This window comes from Hippoglossus stenolepis, chromosome 16 (assembly GCF_022539355.2).
Source record: "Hippoglossus stenolepis isolate QCI-W04-F060 chromosome 16, HSTE1.2, whole genome shotgun sequence".
NCBI classification, from domain to species: Eukaryota; Metazoa; Chordata; class Actinopteri; order Pleuronectiformes; family Pleuronectidae; genus Hippoglossus; species Hippoglossus stenolepis.
Window position 1 is genome coordinate 1,942,885 of NC_061498.1, and position 18,669 is coordinate 1,961,553.

The 18,669-nt window shown below is 47.9% G+C and overlaps 1 protein-coding gene across 5 annotated transcripts in view; it reads right to left on the reverse strand.

Moving 5' to 3' along the window:
* Positions 1 to 4,512: 4,512 nt before the first annotated feature.
* Positions 4,513 to 18,669, reverse strand: part of plppr2a (phospholipid phosphatase related 2a) — a 31,062-nt gene continuing 16,905 nt past the window's right edge. Inside the window, exons 4-9 of one of the 5 annotated variants that reach the window (XM_035179704.2) lie at positions 17,649 to 17,837; positions 7,961 to 8,081; positions 7,201 to 7,451; positions 6,633 to 6,809; positions 6,370 to 6,497; positions 4,513 to 4,954 (exon numbers count right to left, since the gene is read on the reverse strand). In XM_035179704.2, the coding sequence (XP_035035595.1) occupies positions 4,846 to 4,954; positions 6,370 to 6,497; positions 6,633 to 6,809; positions 7,201 to 7,451; positions 7,961 to 8,081; positions 17,649 to 17,837 (975 nt within the window). In that variant the 3' untranslated portion in view covers positions 4,513 to 4,845. Of the gene's footprint in view, positions 5,213 to 6,353; positions 6,498 to 6,632; positions 6,810 to 7,200; positions 7,452 to 7,960; positions 8,082 to 17,648; positions 18,251 to 18,669 lie in introns of those variants that run through there. The other 4 variants (XM_035179707.2, XM_035179705.2, XM_035179706.2 and 1 more) reach the window with 4 other exon arrangements.

Consider the following 18,669-nt stretch of genomic DNA (forward strand, 5'->3'; position numbering starts at 1 on the left):
ATCCTTTACAAGCTCCTGCATAACAAACACCGGCTGCTGCAGGGAGAATAACAAGCGTTTCATTCTAACACTGTACCTTTGCCAAGGAGTTTATGTTTGTTTGTTTGTTAGTTTCACAAAAACTATTGGACGGACTTGGAGGAAGGATGTGGTGGTTTCATTCTGGATCTGGATCAGGATTTGAATAGTTGAAAAATGCTTCTCTGTCTCTGGATGAAACGTAATCTGAGGTAACGTTGGCGAAGACATTGGTTAAAGCAAACAAACAGGATTTAATTAAGTCCTCACACTGTTGCTTTGGGTTTGTTTGAGGATAGAAACTAAAAAACAGACGGTCGTGTTTATATAAAAACGCAGGATGAGGTAATGGGTTCAAATTCCCAAGAATATTCGGACTTTCCAGAATTGTTGCACTCAGGAAAAGGCTGAAATGTCAGATATTTTCATTTGGACAAAAGGCAAAACACAAGAGAAATCTAATATTCCTCTGATTTCTGGTCTCTGTGGCTCCTCCTCCTGACGTGCACCTCCGTCCCAACCACTCAGCTCCGTGCTCGTATCGAAGCATTTGGTCAAACAGATCACGTTCAGCTTCAAAAAGCCAAAAGGAGCGCGCAGGTTGAAATGAGAAATGACCCGAAATTACCACATAACTCTTGTCATCGGCACACGGAGGACGGGGGAATTAAAATGCTCAGCAAACTACGGTGGTGGTGGTGGGGAGTTGTGCTGCCCACACTAATGAGGCCTGTGTGGAGACAGAGAGACGCTGCAGGTGGGATTTCACAGAGGAAACGGCGTCATCCTTTGAACCTCTTTGACTGGGATGTTTGGGCCTTTAAATTCAGTCAGGCGCAGGTTTTTTTTTAAGGAATTGCAGGTGCATCCTATCCAACGTCTGGAGAAATGTGCTGCTGCAATTAGTGTCAGGCGCACTGTTAGACGTCTTTGATCAGCGGTTCAGGGTGATTCATGGATTGTGTTCCCTGGGTTTCAGGGCTGCAGATTCCTGAAGTGAGTGGAAAAGGCTCCTGCAGAGTGAAGTGTGTGTTCAGAGGCAGAAAAGTAAATCTGCCGTCATGTCCCAGGTGCAGATCTTCTCCTGAGCTGAGGCCACAGCTCGAGGACTCTCTGTGGACGGGACGTCTGAGAAGATGAATGCTGTGTTTGCTCTGGTTCTCATTGGAACGTACACACGTCTGTGATGTACGTTGCCATCTTGTGGATTCAACCTGCAAATGCATAATCTCATGAGAGTCACAGGAGCTGCAGAGAAACAATGAACTGAGTGACCAGAGAGTCACAGGGTGTTGGTTCTATCTTCAGCTCACGTGGCTCAGACCCAATCTGTGTAGCTCGTATCTATAATAATTCATCATCCATATGAAGCTGTGAAATTATTTAGATTGTACAAAAACACAGATATTTAGCAAATTGTCCAGTTGTATTCAGACATGATTCCTCATGATTGCAGCAGATTGACAGTGTGAGCTGGGTAAGAACACATTGAACCACAGGGTGGCAGCACTGAGCCTGTCACAGCACACAGGCCTTTCACCTGATGGGAATTGAGAGTATTTCAAATGAACCAGTGACGACAAGAAATAAAAAATAACCTCAATAGTGAATTTAAAATTTGTAGGATCACTTTCTTTTTTGGAGCTTGATCCATTCAAAGGGACTAAAGGAAAACTTGATATCATGTTTTATCTGTCCACCAACTTTCCATCCTATAGATGAAACATTAAATCTGTGGAATAAACCTTTAACTTAAACCCTGGATGAGATAATGAGTCTCTGATTAACCCCAGTGTGCGTGTGGACTGCAGAGAAAACCCACACATACAGTACATGACCCACACCCACACAAAAAGAAGAAATCCAAACTGGGATTCAAACTGGGATGTTTGCGAACCACTGCACCTCAAATGGAAGAAACCCTTTTAGATTTAATATTGAATTTACAGTGTGTGAAGCAGAATGACTATTAGATAAATCTCAGCAGACGCTCAGATGATCAGCGATTGTTCAGTCAATCCTCGCGTGAATAAAAAAAAACATTCACAAACAAACAAACCAGCGCTCGCACATCAACTGACACAGACAGAATCTCTTATTGCAATATCCATTTTATTGTTCTCATCACACTTATCTTTACAGAACAGAGGGGTTTTCGGCAGCAGGATCAAAGGAACCGTTTTTCTGTCTCAGGTCTGAAGGAGCTCGCTGCTTTTCACTCACACGTCAGTCGACTGTTTGTTCTTTGATTTAAAAAACACACGTTACTAAAGACTTTACAGGAGAGTGGAGCTGCCGAGTCGACGCTTGAACCGGAGGAGATCGTGTTCTCGCCTGTGGAGAATCATCTGGAAGCTGCTTTTGCTCCTTGTTTGTATTTTAAGTTTGTTCTAAAGCACCGAGTCAGTGAGGAGTTACTGAGACTCTGAACGAGTGAGATCACAGGCCCCAACTCTTGTGAATTTACTTCTATTGTTATTTTTTTCCCCACTCATGTTTCAAGGGTATTTCTGCTTCACTGGAACATTAAAAACTGAGACAGCAGAGACGTGACGCAGCAGAAATCACTTCTTAGGTCTGTGCTGCCACGTGTTCATGGGCTGGAAGGAACTGGGTTGAAAAGTTAGACGGTTTCCTGGTTCTTAAAGGAACCCAAATCCCAAAGGATGATACTGTGTCTTCCTGTGAGCACATTTTCTTTAAAGACAATATTAGAATTCTCTCTTTTTGGTCGTGAAATCTACAGAAACGCTTGTTGGGGTCACAGAGTGAAATGTAAATTTAGATTTTAATGTAAATTGAATGAAGGAACCATCTCTATGCAACGAGCAATCAAAAAACAAAGTTAGATGCAGCTCTGTTTCCTCTTGATCGCCCCCTTGTGACTGGCTGCAGTATAGGTCCTAAACCCCACCTCCTCCATGTTAGTGGATGTGCATGTCAGCGTTCGTATCCAGGATATTAAACAAACTGCTTCACCTTCCATGTTGTCTCTTTGTCAACTTGCCTCCTACAGTCTGCTGATGTTTAAATTGGACTCTGACTAATCACCTGTGGACGTTAATGTAGATTTAACAGCAGAAAACAGAGGAAACTGTATTTACGTTCGTTTCTTGTGTTCACACACGTTCATAAAACATCGGCTCAGTGGGGACGAATCAATACAAAGTCGTGTGGGCGTAGTTTTCCAGTGTTGGTTCAGAGTGTTTCAGCACCGTCATACACACTGTTCTCCGTCAGCATCATAAATACAGTGTAGTGTTGGTGACGCTTGTGTAAAAAAAACACACTCTCAATACAAAAAGATTCTATGTACAATATCATACAAACCGTTGTTAGAAAGTGGAGGTGAAGGGGGGGGCGTACAGTGACAACGAGGTCGGGGGGGGGGACATACATGTGATTGTACACGTGTGTGCTTTTGAATATGTTTAACGACACGTGTGCTCTTTATTCTCGAGTGTGTTCGTCTGTGCTTGTGTGTGTGTGTGTGTGTGTGTGTGTGTGTGTGTGTGTGTGTCTGTCTGTGTGTGTGTCATCCAGCAGAGGGAAACATTTCACAGCAGTACAGAGAGAGAGAGAGAGAGAGAGAGAGAGAGAGAGAGAGAGAGAGAGAGGTTGTAAAGAAACATGTTCGGACACAAAAAGGAAACGGGGGCGGGGAGTAAAAACGTGGATCCGTGGGGGGTGTGCAAATCAAAATCAGCAAAACTGTCAAACCATGTTAGCGCTTATACACGTCATCCACACACTGTATGTACATGTCAATAAATAAATCTATTTATAAAACGTCACGATACGAAGAGAACTGTAGTAAATCTCGTCAGTGAGGAAGTTCAGGGCGAGCGACGCCGTTTTCCCGAAGTGAAGGAAAACAAAAAGAGTGTCGGCATCACAGAAAGTCAAGTTGGGTTCGAAACGCTGCTCGAACGACCAGGAGAAGATCTGCTCCTGGTCGTGATGCACTTCGTCTGTATCGCCCCCTGCAGGCGGGAGCTGGTCTCTGTCCTATCAGGTTTCAGGAGCAGCTGAGGAGGAACCAGCCGAGTGGAGACGTCTCCTCTTTCATCCCGTTTGCTTTTGTCTGCTGCTTCTGCTGAGAGACGCCAAATGGATCTTTTGATCTGAGTAAACCTCACGTGGAGTCGACTGCTGCAGAGTGTGTGTGAGTGTGTGTGTGTGAACGGGACGAGATAAGGAGAGGGGGTGAGAGAGAGTGTGTGTGTGTGTGTGTATGTCGTACTAAAAGGATGTTTTCACGGGTGAATCTCAGCAGCACACGAATCCTTCGGGGGGGGTTTCTTTGGTCCGACAAGGCAACCTCCTGACAGCGCACATCAAAGCTGTGTCCTGGGAGTCGGACACGTGGGGGTGCTCAGCGCCATGTTTAGCTTTCAGTGTGAGTCTCCTTCAAACGGGTGAAAACCCATTCACACAGTTGGGTGAAGGAAACTCAGTGGACATTCTCAGAGGTCACAGCGTGACCTCAGGACGGGAAGTGAGCTTCACACGATCGAGTTCGTACAAAAAAAAGAGTCTTTAATTGGAAAACAACTGAATAAAACGATGCACCCGACTCGGTGCTGAGTGTTCGGTTCGTCTTCACTGGGCGTCCAGCAAAGAGAAAGTCTTTGAAGAGTTTGCCTATCGGTTCCCCGGGGTTTGAGAGGGCAGCAGGATGGGTGGGGGTTTCAGGAGAGGTCTAGACCTGCGTGGAATAGGAGCGGTGCAGCGTTGCGTAGCGCCCGGCCTGGTGGGCGGCACAGTGCGGCGAGTGCGTCGAGTGCGGCGACTGCTGCTGCTCCGACTGCTGCTGCTCCGACTGGTCTAGACTTCGCTGGAAATGGAGCGAGACGCTATGAGGACATCGGGAGTGGCGGGGAACCGATAGGGCTGATGGTCATGTGATCTCGGTGAACGGAGATCCCCTCGGAGTCTGCAGGGGAGAGAGAGGTGTGAGAAAGAGAGAGAGAGGACGGGGCAGAGAGAGGGCGAGGGAGAAGAGAAAAGTGAAGAAAAGAATAATCAAGAGCAATGCACGGGATGAGGGGGCGAGGAAGAGGAGGGAGGCGGAGGAGGGGGGTGAGAACAGAAATAAGGCAACAGATGATGGAGGTCGTGAGGAGGGAGTCGATCAGAATGGTTGGACGTAGGTGTTGTAGAGCGTGGAGGAGGAGGAGGAGAGTGCGGGATGCTGGAGGAGAGTGAGGAACAAGGGAGCAGATTGAGAGGAGAGAGGCAGGTGGGAGACAGAGGAGAACAGGCAGTCAGGTGAGGGTTAGTGACAGACCACAGAGGACGCAAGACATTCTCCTCATAACTGCACTACTGCCCCCCCCACCGTCTCTTTGACAGAGCGGGGGACGGGACCCTCTGGGGGGGGGGGTTCACGAGAGACGAGCAACAGGGCATCACAGCGGCAAACAACCATTCACACCTAGAGTCAATGAATTGTCCCCAACTGACCCAACCCCAGCATGTCTCTGGACCGCATGAGGACGTACTTGGAGAAAAAGCCACACAAACACAGGGACATCATGCAAACTCCAGAAAATAAGAAAACATCTGATCAGCCTTCAGATTTTCTTCCTCCCCACATGAACACAATCTCTCATACGGACTAATACGTTGTATTTTTTGGCCTCAGCTGAATTCCTCCGGGCAACTACTTTGTATTAGAATCAAAAACAAAGTGTTGACTTGCGTATAAAGCTGCTTTGAGACCTGCACTGAACTCTGGATAATCTCCAGACATTCTCCAGAGGGGCTGTATGTGAGAACGCAAACGTCAGAGTCGGGGGCGACGGACTTTCTCCGGAGTTTCTCCTGCCAGCCCTTTAGTAAAAACTCTGGATACTGCCTGAGCGTGCTCATAGGAGATCCCCCGGAGGATTCACCGTGAGCAAGTAGGCGTGTTTATGACGATTCTAGATGTGTAACACTGGAGGGTTTAGGAGTAAGAAAGCGTCTCTTTCTAAAAACAAGCAACACGCCTGAATTTGTTCGATCCTGGGACTGAAATAAAAATTTCACACCAGTAGAACAAATCTCAGCTGCAGCCGATAACCAGGCTCGTGTGTGCAGAAATGTAAAGGGATCATTTCAGGTGTTTTTTCGGTGGGACGGGGGTGCAGCATGCATGTTTGGGGATTGGCGAAAGGAGGACAATGGATTCAGTTCAGACACATGGTGTGTGTGTGTGTGTGTGTGTGTGTGTGTGTGTGTGTGTGTGTGTGTGTGTGTGTGTGTGTGTGTGTGTGTGTGTGTGTGTGTGTGTGTGTGTGCCCCTCTTCGGGTGAGCGCAGCCGGGCCTCACAGCCACCCCCTGCCCTTACCTGAGGACCACTTAACTTTTCAAGTGGACTCTCCACACAGGGAAGCGTCACCATGGGCATGCCCAGCACGGACTCAGGGCGCTGGGGTCGAGGGGGAGCGAGGCCGGGCTGCAGCTGCTGGAAGTTGTTGATCACACAAGTCACCTGGAGGGGAGAGAGAGGGAGAGAGAGAGAGAGAGAGAGAGAGATTGTAAACGCTCGAGATCGTAGTTGGTTTCAAATGAAAACGCAGCTGTGTGGATGCAGCCGCAGACTTTCAAAGAGCTGCTCCCTTCTCACCAGAAACACGGCGATGGCTCCTCCAGTGAAGAATCCGGCCACGACGTCGGCCCAGTGGTTGCGGTACTCGGCCACCCGGACCACGCCCACGAGCATGGCCAGACAGAGCAGGGTGAGGCTGATGGTGGGCTTGGTCAGCCGCGTGCCTTTGGTCTTGAACACCAGCGTCACGTACATCTGCGGAGAGGAGGCCGCGCACAGTGAGGAACAGCAAACATAGAAATACACACATAACACGAAAGTATGCACCAAGAAAAACTTAAAGAACAGTTATGAGATGTAGGAATCTGAATTTCTTTATTTTACTGGTTTAACACATTTGATCTTGTTCAGTTCCTTCCGTGTTTGTGTGAATTAATCAAATGAGAAATGATCATTTGGGAGTTTTAGAGGCGTGAGAGTTGCATCAATGTTCGTATTTTTCAGTGGGACAGCAAAACTCCTCCTTGTTGGTTTCTCACAGCGAGAAAAAACCTCAATAACTCAATTTCAAAAGAACAAAGTGAACAGATGAAAGGAGAAGCTGGGGTTCAGTTGGCGTTTCACACCAGTACAAAGAGCGACCTACCACTGTGTACACCGCGGAGAAGACGCTGAGCGCCGCCTCCTTCGAAGGGAAGGATTTACGTGCAGACATGACGACCAGCGGGTTGCCCGTGCAGGCGCGGCGCTCTGTGATGTACTGCATGGTGGACTGGCAGCCCAGCGCCGTGTAGTTGGGTCGGCAGGCGGACAGGAAGTGAGGCGTCTGGTTTCCCGTCACGACCTGGCCGGCGTTGGCGAAGATGGTGGTGGTGAACAGGCCGAAGGCGTAGACACCTGGATCGATGGATATGTTGCAGAGTGAAGAAAACTTTGTGTTCATCCTATCTGGTTAATCTGCACTAAAGATTTATGGATTTATCACAACGCACACAGAACCAGACTCCATAGATTTCAACAGGAGATAGAGAAACACACATTATTCAAACGACGGTGACATCAAAAGCTCGACGGGATTAAACAAGTTGTAACGGAAGCTTTCATCTCATCTCGATTCAGCTTATGCAGATTTGCAGGCTGCTAAAAAATTCATAAGCATCTTCCCGCCATGAACCCGAATATCTTAAATCACAGATTACACCGAAGTTCGTTATCCAATTAACGGCTGCGCGCTCGGGCTCCGGCTGTGAAACTCAGAAATGTAGCAGGTCGCGTTCTGACACGTCAACCTCGTCTTTCATCTTGTTTCCATCTTTTTCAAAACTACACAGACACACACACACACACAGACACACACACACTCACACAGAGCAGGGAGGCTGTGTGATACAAAGCGTTGCGCTCACCTAGGAAGCGGACCATGCGTCTCAGCAGGGGGTTGAAGTAGCAGCAGTCCGCGGTGACGATGGTCTTCTCCTGGGTTCCCTCTGCCTTGATGAAGAAGGCGCACAGCTCGCCAACAAGAATCTGCAGAGCAAAGACAGAAGTGTCTCGTTATACTCACATACATACAAGCTCTACTGATGTATATCAGTTATGTTTCGGTCTTATTTAGTTGTTCGATGATATCAAAACTAGTACGTGCTTCGGTGGAAAGTTGCCATAGTGAGAGGAAGTGAAGACGTGCTACAGTCACGTACAGATTTGTACAGGAATGAATTGTTGGTTGATCCATATCAAGTCAATAATATGATATAACTATGTAATAAGAACAAACATATGAAACGATTTCATCGCTCACAGTGTAAATGAATCCGTCTGAAAGCGTCTGTGATTTAAAAAGAGCAGCTGCTGTCACTGGGCGTTCAGTTTCCATCGTCAGGTGTTCGGGTCGCACTCGGTGAGACTGAACGCCGGCGCCTCTCCAGGCCGACGATCCCGTAACGAACTGCGACAGCGACACTTATGTGTAAGTGAGAACGCCTCACAGACTGAAACTCTCCCCGACAGAGATGCGCTTAATCCTAAATCATCCTGACGATTCTCCGCTGTGACAGAAGTGGGACCCACTTCAACGCTAACTGTGCTCCACTAACCCGCCGACCTCCTTCTTCCCCTCTCCATATTTAATCCTCTCGTTTGTCCCCCACAGTGATGATGTCTGACTCACTGCTGACTGAGCAGGAAGCAGAGGGGACGGAGATAGAGACAGAGCGAGGGAGGAAGAGATGGAACCTCATCAACATGGTGTTTCCGTCTCGTGCTTTCAGGCACTTCCAACACGTCCCGCCAAGTCAAATGAGTTGAGAACACGCGGAGGCCCCGTCGGTGCAGCCGCGCTGTGAAGTGCGTGCCCAGCCGAGCGCTCGCTTCCATTAGTGAAACACGACCCTGGTGGGTGTTCCGTGGCAAACCTCAAAACACCAACACGAGCATAAATCAAAGCTGAGGCGCTTTAATCAGCGGCTTCAAACGCCAGACGTCAGGGCCTCAGTCGCACTGTGGACCACCATTTACGAGGCAATTAAAAAACACGGAGTGATGGTTTCTATGGGGACCGCTGGTCTGTGGAGGGTTGGAGCATGTGGCCACTACGAAATGTAGGATAATGGTGGTTTGGTGTCATTCATGGACAAGTGCTCTTCAGCACGCTGCAGCTGTGGGCGGTCGGCCTCGAGAGTCCTGTTAGCACAATACTGACATTCACAGTCAATCAGGAATCTGTGTGATCGGACTCTTCAGAGGTTCAGTCGTAAAATCAGCAGCTTTAGACACTAGATGTGTTTTTTGTTTGCTAATAATTCACCAGTTATTAACATCTTTGGACTAAGATCCCAGATGGAAGCAGTAGAAGAACTTCCTCCTCTACCCTGTGTGATATTCATTTTATTTGTCGATATATATTTGTCTTAAGTCATTGCTCACAGATATTCTGGCCTTTGAAAGGACGTGATGTTGCCGACTTGGATCACGTTGAAGAACATGAATGAACGGAAAGTGCCCAGCTTGACTGTTTACAAACAAACGGGACCTCCGTCAAATTAAATGAACGTTTATCTCGGTTCCAACCGTTGCAGCAGTTCTTCAAACTGTGTGAAGAACATCCTGAAATAGTGATGCAAGATCTCAGAGACGCAAACAAGATCTGAGACTCTGACAATGTTTGTACTTGTGACTCTCAGAGAAACAACATATTGTTCCTCTTGAGCTGCATCATCAAACTGAATGACTCGTACTGAAGCGAGAGACCAGATTCGTTTGTTGGCACAACTTTAGTTTCCTCTTTAAACGCTGATCATTTATTCAGTTGTGACATCTTGTAAAATCCTCACTCACGTCACAAAATAAACATGTTCCTGTTTCTACACGGCGCTCCGAGCCTCTGATTGGTGCAGGTTGCCGGGAATGAAGATCTCCAGATGCTTCGCGACAGAAACTACACAAACTTACAGGCACGTCGTCTTCTTTCCTTCTGCCCTTGGAGACGAGAGCAGGGGGAGTTTATAAAAGATTAAGTGAAGAAGCTGGTGCAGGAGTAAACGGCAGGAAAATGAGGAGTAAAGAACCGAGAGAGGAGCAGTATGGGGACGGAGAGGTGATGGGGTTAGGGTAAGACTGGAGGAATGAATTATTCACGTGGCGGATGGTGTGATGGTGAATAATGTGGCGCATTATTGGAATCAACGTTTCTATATCATCTCGCTGCACTGCAGCGGGATGTGCTGCAGCTCGGCTGCTCCCTCACACTCAGATGCGACGAGGTTGTCGCTGCGGTTCAGGGACGAGCAGATCCTAACTCTTTGGAATTCAACAGCTCGTCCGGTCGTCTCCACGCAGAGACGCGTCACTCCGGGACACGCAACCATGTCGGCAATTACGCTGCGTCAGAGCAGGATGAGCGTCAAGACTGGGGGCGAAACAAAAGTGGGTGCAGACAAGGACAAAGTATTACATGCACACTCACATGCATGATTCATGTGCGGGAACAAGAGAGGAGTGAAGGAATGAAACATTGATAAAGACACGAGACGTGATTAAGCGTGCGTGTGCACAAACAGCGTCACGACTGCAGAGCACGTCTCTGGAGGATTCTGCTCCGTGTGTGTGTCAGTAATCAGATTTCAATTTGTGTCAACGAGTATTTGTCAAAACCGAGTTCAAGCCCTTTTTATGAATATGTGTCCATTAGAAGACAATAGGATGTGAAACTGAAAGAAGAGGAGCAGAGAGACGAGGGAGAGAAGAGGCACGATATTAAATATAACGTATTTATTTTGATAAATAAATACGTTATAGTGGTTTACTTGTGTAAATAGTTGATTGGACGGAGGATGTGCACAGTCAGCAGCTGGAGAAAAGCAGCTTCACCAGTGTTTCCTGACTGAGACCAGAGAAGATGCAGGAGACACAAAGTCATGTTGATCATTATGTGATAACGATGTCAATAAAAGCCGTGGGGGACACGTCAAGTATCTTAGAATCAGCCCGAGTGACGGCACGGTGGCACAGCGGGCCAGATGCAGATTGCTTCCATTAGTTCGACCTCCTGCAAACACAAACTGAGTGTGTTCAGCTCCCGTTACTGACGGAATCAGGTCTGATTGAACAGTCTGACGTATCAGAAATGGACGACAAAACTATTGCTGCTGTGTCTCCTCCATGTTAGTGGATGGGACATGGACCAAACTAAAAAAACACACACGTCAAATAAATGTTTTGTCATTTGAGGTCGATCTTATCACGCCGATGTTTGTTCAAGTGTTTCCAGTAAGTTTGGTTTTAAGTCGTTATTTGATTTGATGTAAAAACAGGGTGACAAGTCGTGATTGACAGCTGAAACCGGCTCACGATTGGTCGAGCATGAGAGAAGGAGGGATCCTGTGTGTGTTGACGACAGTTTGGTTTTACAAAGAGGAGGAGCAGATGGTTTCAGCTGAGTTCCTACGATCAGAGGAAATCACCTCCTGTCTTTCAACAGTCGAGCTTTAAGAGACAAGAAGGACAAACACTGGTGATTTGTTGAGCAGAAACCGTTTGTGGTGCGATGCTCAGTCTTTCTCACGCATGTAAACTAAGCTAGTTACGCCACAGCTTCTCTCGTCTATGACTTCAGACCCATTTCTGTGAAACGCAGCTCTGCAGCCTTCAGACCTAATGTGTCTGACAAGGCTGGGAACGTCGCTCATGTGTAAAGTACAACGAGATGCCGAGCTGTCACTAGCATCCCATTATCCACCATCATCCCCAGCGACCTCAATCTCTGCGGTGCAGCGCATATGTGAGATTTGGGCTAATGGACGATGCGGAGGACCCTGCACCTGTCTGAGTGCATCACCGTCGCTTCTCCTCACACGTGGCTCTCGCCAGGTTTCTGACGGTGAGGTAACGGGTGCCAACAGGAGGCTGTGAGCCCGGGAGACTGATGTACAACGCACACAGCAGCTCGTGTTGCAGTCCACCGACACGAGGAGTGATGAGGAGAAAACAGAAAAGGGCTCATTCACGGGTGGACGGCCGCACAACACTTCAATGCAAACACAAATGCATTTGCAAGGGCGTGGGGTATTTCACACAAAGATTACTCCATCTACGAAATCGGAGGAATGTGCCAGAGCACACCCACACATGCATACACATGTGCACGGAGTGATGCCCTGGTTCCATTGAGCAAAGTGACTGCACGTCGTCGGCCTGCAGAGAATCAGAGGAGTGAAAACACTAAAGAGCAGCGATTTATTCCATCTCACAGAAGCAAAACCTGCTCGTCATCGTGCTGCAGCGTCACTAATCCCTCGCTCTTCCACCTTTTCCTTGTCTTTTTCCCGCTGGAGGGAAAAGTAGGTTATTTATTCTTTGTCTCTTCTCTTCCATTTTTATCCAATTCAATTTCATGCCCCCGTTTTCCCGAATCTGCTCTGTTACACTCTTCCTCACGCGTTCGTGTCTCACTGTGCATCTTTCAGTCGGGTTCTGCTTCTCTCCTCCTCTTTCCTGCTCTTTTTGTGAGTTCCACTCTTCACAGGGTCGAGGAGGAGGAGGAGGTGAATATGCACTGAAGACTAAGAAGTACTGACACCTGGACCAGTTCCTACTGGACCGAATCACAACTGTGAAATCAGAAATCAGAGGGATGCTCTGGGTTTGACCCCACGACAAACGCATCAGCCGGCAGTGACGGCGTCCTGGGCCCCGGCAGTGACGGCGTCCTGGGCCCCGGCAGTGACGGCGTCCTGGGCCCCGGCAGTGACGGCGTCCTGAGCCCCGGCAGTGACGGCGTCCTGGGCCCCGGCAGTGACGGCGTCCTGGGCCCCGGCAGTGAGGAGATAATCCAGTTTGGAGTTTGAGTTTATTTTACTGTATTAAGCACCAAAACTATTATTTAGTGTTAGTTGGGTGAGTTTTTGCACTTATTTATATTTGTATATTTAATTACATCTGCTTTAAGTATCGGTCCAGGCTCCGTTTAGGCACCGCTACCATTTTAAAAGTATTGAATCATCAGCCCGAATTTAAATTTTTCATAAAAACAAACCAACTCTTTCATGATATTATTGGTCGTCAATTCTGTTCTGCAAATAACACAGAGTCTGCCGCTGCGGCATGAAAATCAAATTACCTTCCCGAGCATGAACGAATCACAGGAAATGATGCAGCGCAGAATTATCATTACATCACATGATATCAGCTTCACAGCCTCATGGCCCAGAAATAAATCTGACACATGAGCCCCGGGGGAAAAACCCCAACATGCCACTTTTACACTTCTATTTCTGTACAGGTTAAACATACAAGACAAAACGTGTTAATTGGTGATATCTACACACGGTGGTGAGGATGAATATTATCACCAGTCTACGTTTTTCACTCCTGTTCTCACTTGTTGGGCTAAATAAAGATATATCATAGCTGCTGGTTTCAGCTCCAGACTTCTATCGATCTTCTCATTTAGGCAAAACCAAGCAAATACGTGAATCTTCCAAATTGTCTGCAGACGTCCGTCCTCCTGTAAACACTGATTCAAACAGATTCACACTGACCCCAGGCCAGGGCTATGAATAAAGCCATGCTATGATATAACCAATTAAATCTGACATATTAACACTGATGAGATATAACTGATGTTCTGGGCTGGGGTCAGAGTTTGCGTGTCGTCCCCGTGTCTGATGGGGGTTCTCACAGAGCGAAGACATGGAGCCTGTGAACAATCTGTGTCTCTGCATCATCTGGACACTGACGACAACTAATGACTAAAAGTACGTGTCTCATGTCCGCGTGTTCAGATTTGACTCATGAAACTGAAGAGCCTTCACTGCCTCCGTGCACGTCAGAGCCAACTGCACATAAAACAACTTCCTGTGGGTTTTTAAACGTGCACCTGCCCCTTTCACCTCCCGCAGTAACTCTCCCTCACCTCTGTGGAGATGCTTCACAGTTTCAAATCCTCGATTCTGTCAGAAAAGCCTGAGAAAAATCACCGATCTGGTCCCGTGGCCACATGCAAACATGTCAGGACAGAGGGCGCCGTATGAGCAGGGATGAACCCCTGCTGTGAATGCAGATTGGGCGTTCGACAGACATCTCTGAGGTGCTGAGTGAGGAGAGGCCACCAGCCACACAGGACAGGACCCCACGAGGTGTCCCTGCTCTCTGCCCGACTCCAAAAAACGGACCGAAGCAAAGAAGAAGCAGAAATGACAACAACTGTTCCGTCTAATCTCATTTCACAGGAATGGGGCGACTTCTGCCCGACCCGGAGACAGGGGAGAAGGCACATCTGTATCTTTCTATCTCCCTCTCGCTCCGCTCAGTGCAGTGAAGTCGATGCAACTAACCGCCCGGGGGGGGGCCGCCAGCAGAACGGAGCACGGAGCAGGCAGCGAACTGCAGAGACGGCGACAGAGAGGAAGCGGTGAAAGGTGAAAGAGAAAAGTGACAAAATAGGAAAAAATGAGACTCTGTGATGATGCAAATGCCAGAGCGGCGCGGTGCTGCAATCCTGTGCCGGGCTTTGATAGGGTGATTATCATGGGGAGCAGTTAGACGGGAGCTGGGACAGAGTGGGAACTGTGCAGACTGTGGTAAATTAGACTTTGGTATGGATATCAGCGACACTGATAGGAAGAGCAGATAGAGCCTCTTTAATGTGCAGCGAAGAAAACAGCACGTACGTCTTCCCTCCATGAATAGAATCCCTGTCAGTCTCTCTTTAGGGGTTTCATTTCATCTGTGCTCTTTTCTGGTGAGGGCTGCGAGTCTATTCTCCTCATTTTCTGCATCTCACTATCACAGAGTAAGAACCAGAGGTGAGGAAGTGTTCACCCAGACACATATCCTCCCCCCGGCAGCCGGTGTCACAGCGACCGATGTCCCCCCCACTCTCACCACGGAGCCCGACCCCGCCATCTGTCTCATTAACCTCCGTTAGCTGCACACTGGCCGAGATAACGTGCAAGTCCGCGGAGATCTGTGAAAACCAAGAGAAGATCCGACAGCAAAGAAGATTCAAAGGAAGCTCAAGACACACGAAGGCATTGATCCATGTCCGTGCAACTGGGCATGAATGTGAGAGTTTTCCTCCGCGGCTGGTGTGAGGTCCCGGTTCTTCTGGGTCAGGTGAGGTTCACTTTAATGTCAGTGCACTGACCTCACAGCTGAGGATGTGAGGAGAGGACGAGCTGCAGCTCTGAGGTTAAAGATGAGACACAAACAACTCACCCACACAAACACTGCGGAAGTTTAGAGCCAAGAAAACTCTAAGTTTGGAAACGCTGCTGGAGTCGACTCTTGTTTACCTCATATCTTGTTTTTTGACATTTGAAATGTCAGCCTCAGCTTCCAGAGCAGAACACAACATGGAGACGTGTTACTGACCCAGTTCTCTTCGCTAACAGCTGTTCAGTTAAATTCTGTATTTCTTATTTTACATGTGGAGGAAACCAGATGTTATTCGAGCTTTCGTGTTCACACCTCATGCACGTGTCCAGCGTACGCGAGTGGTCATGTGATATGTGCTTTCAGGGGAGTTAGCACGGAGCTGAGACTCGTGTGGCTGGTGATCGTTTTATTTTCTTCCTGTCAGTGGAGGAGCAGAAAAGCCGAGAAGCTCCAGTTCACACGTGACGTGCTAATTGGGAGGTGAGGTGTGAGGGGAGGTCAGGAATAGAAAGTTTGAACAGGTAGCGGAGGTGTTGATGAGGGTGGAGGCAAATCTTGTCTGAGAGAAACAGCGATGAATCGGGCAAGAAGGCAAAAAGGTCAAAGCGGCTGAAGAGGAGTGAGAGGACGAAGGTGAGGGAACCTCGTCAAGGAGACTTTACAGCAGTGGTACAATTCTAATCTGCACTAATGGCAGTAATATGATGCTATTTTAGAATCTCTCTGATTATCAGGACCTGTTTAAAATTAAAAGACAGTTAAATTCAATGGTTGCTTGGCAACAAAAACCCCCACGACTGATCCAGAACTCTTACCTGGAACCATATGACAGGTCACCGTTGTTTTATAGGATGACTTTTGTTCTGTGCAGCCACTTCATCGCCCAACCCACTCTCTCTCTCTCTCTCTGATTCGCTGGACAAAGAGAGATGAAGCTGCTGTGACCACGCTCTCAGCAGACGGCTTCCATCACGGAGAGTTAGTGCTGCGATCCACCTCGCTGCTCGCCACACACACACACCTCTGTTAGCGCAGGTGAGGGAGACTCGCTGGGGGAAGTGATGGGACCTGACCCGGATCACAGTCTCCCACCATCAGTCATCCTCAACCAGGGCAGCTTTAAGAGACTGCTGGGTTCGGACCAGTGGGTGCAGCTCGGAGCTCAAAGAGAGAAACTGCTGCGGATATCAGCGATGATAAAATATAACGTGACTAATACCCCCCCCTCCTGTATCTCAAGGAAATACAGTTATAGTTATTTATAATAATCTACCATATTTCAACCAGCAAGTACATTGTTTGTTCATGTGCTCTTGAATGACACGTTTCCTGGTCTGACCATATTGGCAACACGAGCGAGGGGGAGCCTTTGCAGAGCGATGGAGTGACAGGTCTGCCCCGCCAGATGTGCAAGGCAGCAGTCGAGAAAGATAACCACGACCTGTGCCAAGAGCTGAGTCAGGTAAGGTCAGACTTTGGGCTGCACGAGGACGTCATGAGGAACATAGCAGATATGGGAAGTGTAAAATCGCCTTAAAACAGACTTCCTTTCAATAAATATCACAAGGAAAATATAACTAATGTTCCCAAAATCCATACACCCGCACTTACAAATATAGAAACCTATATACTTTCAGTGACATGAGTCTATTAAATCTTTACACATAGTCAAGCCCTGTTATATAACTTCACTAAACACATGTGCAGGGTGTGAAGTGGCTGTGAGGAAAACAATGAAGCGACATTCTAATGACCAGATTTGTCTGAATGCAAAATACAGATTTGTGTCAATTTGTGCAGCTGTAAAATGTTCCTGTTGTGTTGTCATGTAATCTGGTGTGTGTGTGTGTGTGTCTGTGTGTGTGTGTTGTAGCCGTGGGCCGGTTGTCTGTGGTGGTCGGAGGGTTTTGTTGTGGTCTGCTGGGGACGTGAGCTGTTCAGGTTTGTGTCTGTGCTCAGAGTCAGTGCCAGGTGTTGTGCATTTCACGCTCACTGCTTTCTGTCTCGGGGCTGCAACAGCTCACCTCACACACACAGACACACACACACAGACACACACACACAGACACACAAAAGCAATAGATGACCCCCTTCAAATTGGCTGCCTTTGTGCTCATTACCTCTTTTCAGACAGCATCTGTTATCTCTCTGTCTTCACTGCAACTTTCTCACTGTTTCTCACTATTACTCGTCTCTTACATTTTTCTTGTCTGCCTCTCTTTCTTCACTTTCTCTCTCTAATGACCCGTCAGCCCGTTCTCCATCTTCCTGTGGTTCCAGGTGACACACACACACACAGACACACACCTCAGATTCAGACGCCACATCAACTTACTTACTTTCTATCGAAGCTCTTTCATTTCTCTTTTTTGCTCTATCCTCTTTTTCACCTCACTTCCAAAGTACCTCTCTTACTCCCACTCTGGTGAATTCTCTTACCGTGAGCGTGGGGATGGCTGTGACCACCGAGTAGATGAGCACAGGGGGGATCTTGCTGGCGTCGTCCGGACCGGGGTACGGCTTGGAGAAGGTCTTGTCGTAGCAGAAGAAGCCCTGCATGTGCACAGGGAAGGTGTCCGTGTACTCGAAGTAGTAAGCCAGCAGCACCGTCCCAGCCATGATCACCAGCTGGAAATAGAACATTATCCCGCCGTTAGGAAGCCAGAGGACGGGAGGTGAAGCAGAAGAGGAGGGAGAGGCGGAGGTGGCGGTGGAGGAGAAAGAGGAGGAGAGGAAGAGGGGAGAGGCGAGTCCCTTTTCCTCTCCGCCACGGGGAGATGCATAGGAATTACGGAGCGAGAGACAGACAGAGCGAGATGTTGCTGTGTTTGTGTGGCAAGACGGAGAGAGAGAGGAGAGAGGGAGAGAGAGAGAGAGAGAGAGAGAGAGAGAGAGAGAGAGAGAGAGAGAGGGGGTGATAACGAGGCAAGAAAGAGAAAGGATAATTTGCAAGAGGAGCCTTTTCTCTTCACGAGACGAACGAAAACAGAATAAAAGAAGATTCCACAAGCAGCAAAACAAAGAATTGCATAGAGAGCGAGTGAGAGTGAGAGTGAGAGAAAGAGAGAGAGAGAGAGAGAGAGAGAGAGAAAAGAGGATGGGAGGGAGGGAGGCAGGTGGGAGGGAGAGAAAGGGGGAGCAGCCTTTATGCTGCTGGCACTCATGAAATCTACAGTGAGCTGTGGGTGTATTTGTGGAAACTGTGTGTGTGTGTGTGTGTGTGTGTGTGTGTGTGTGTGTGTGTGTGTGTGTGTGTGTGTGCGTTAGAGGCTCCATCAGATAAAAAGTCCCTAAAACACTTCTTCTAACTTCCACTCTCTCTCTGGGACGTGTGAATAAATTGTCGCTGCATTAAAAAGGTGATGAATATTCCAACAGAGCAGTTAACACACGTTTTACATCTAAATAAAACTATACATAAACTCAAATACTCTGCTGAGGATAATAACTTATATAATAA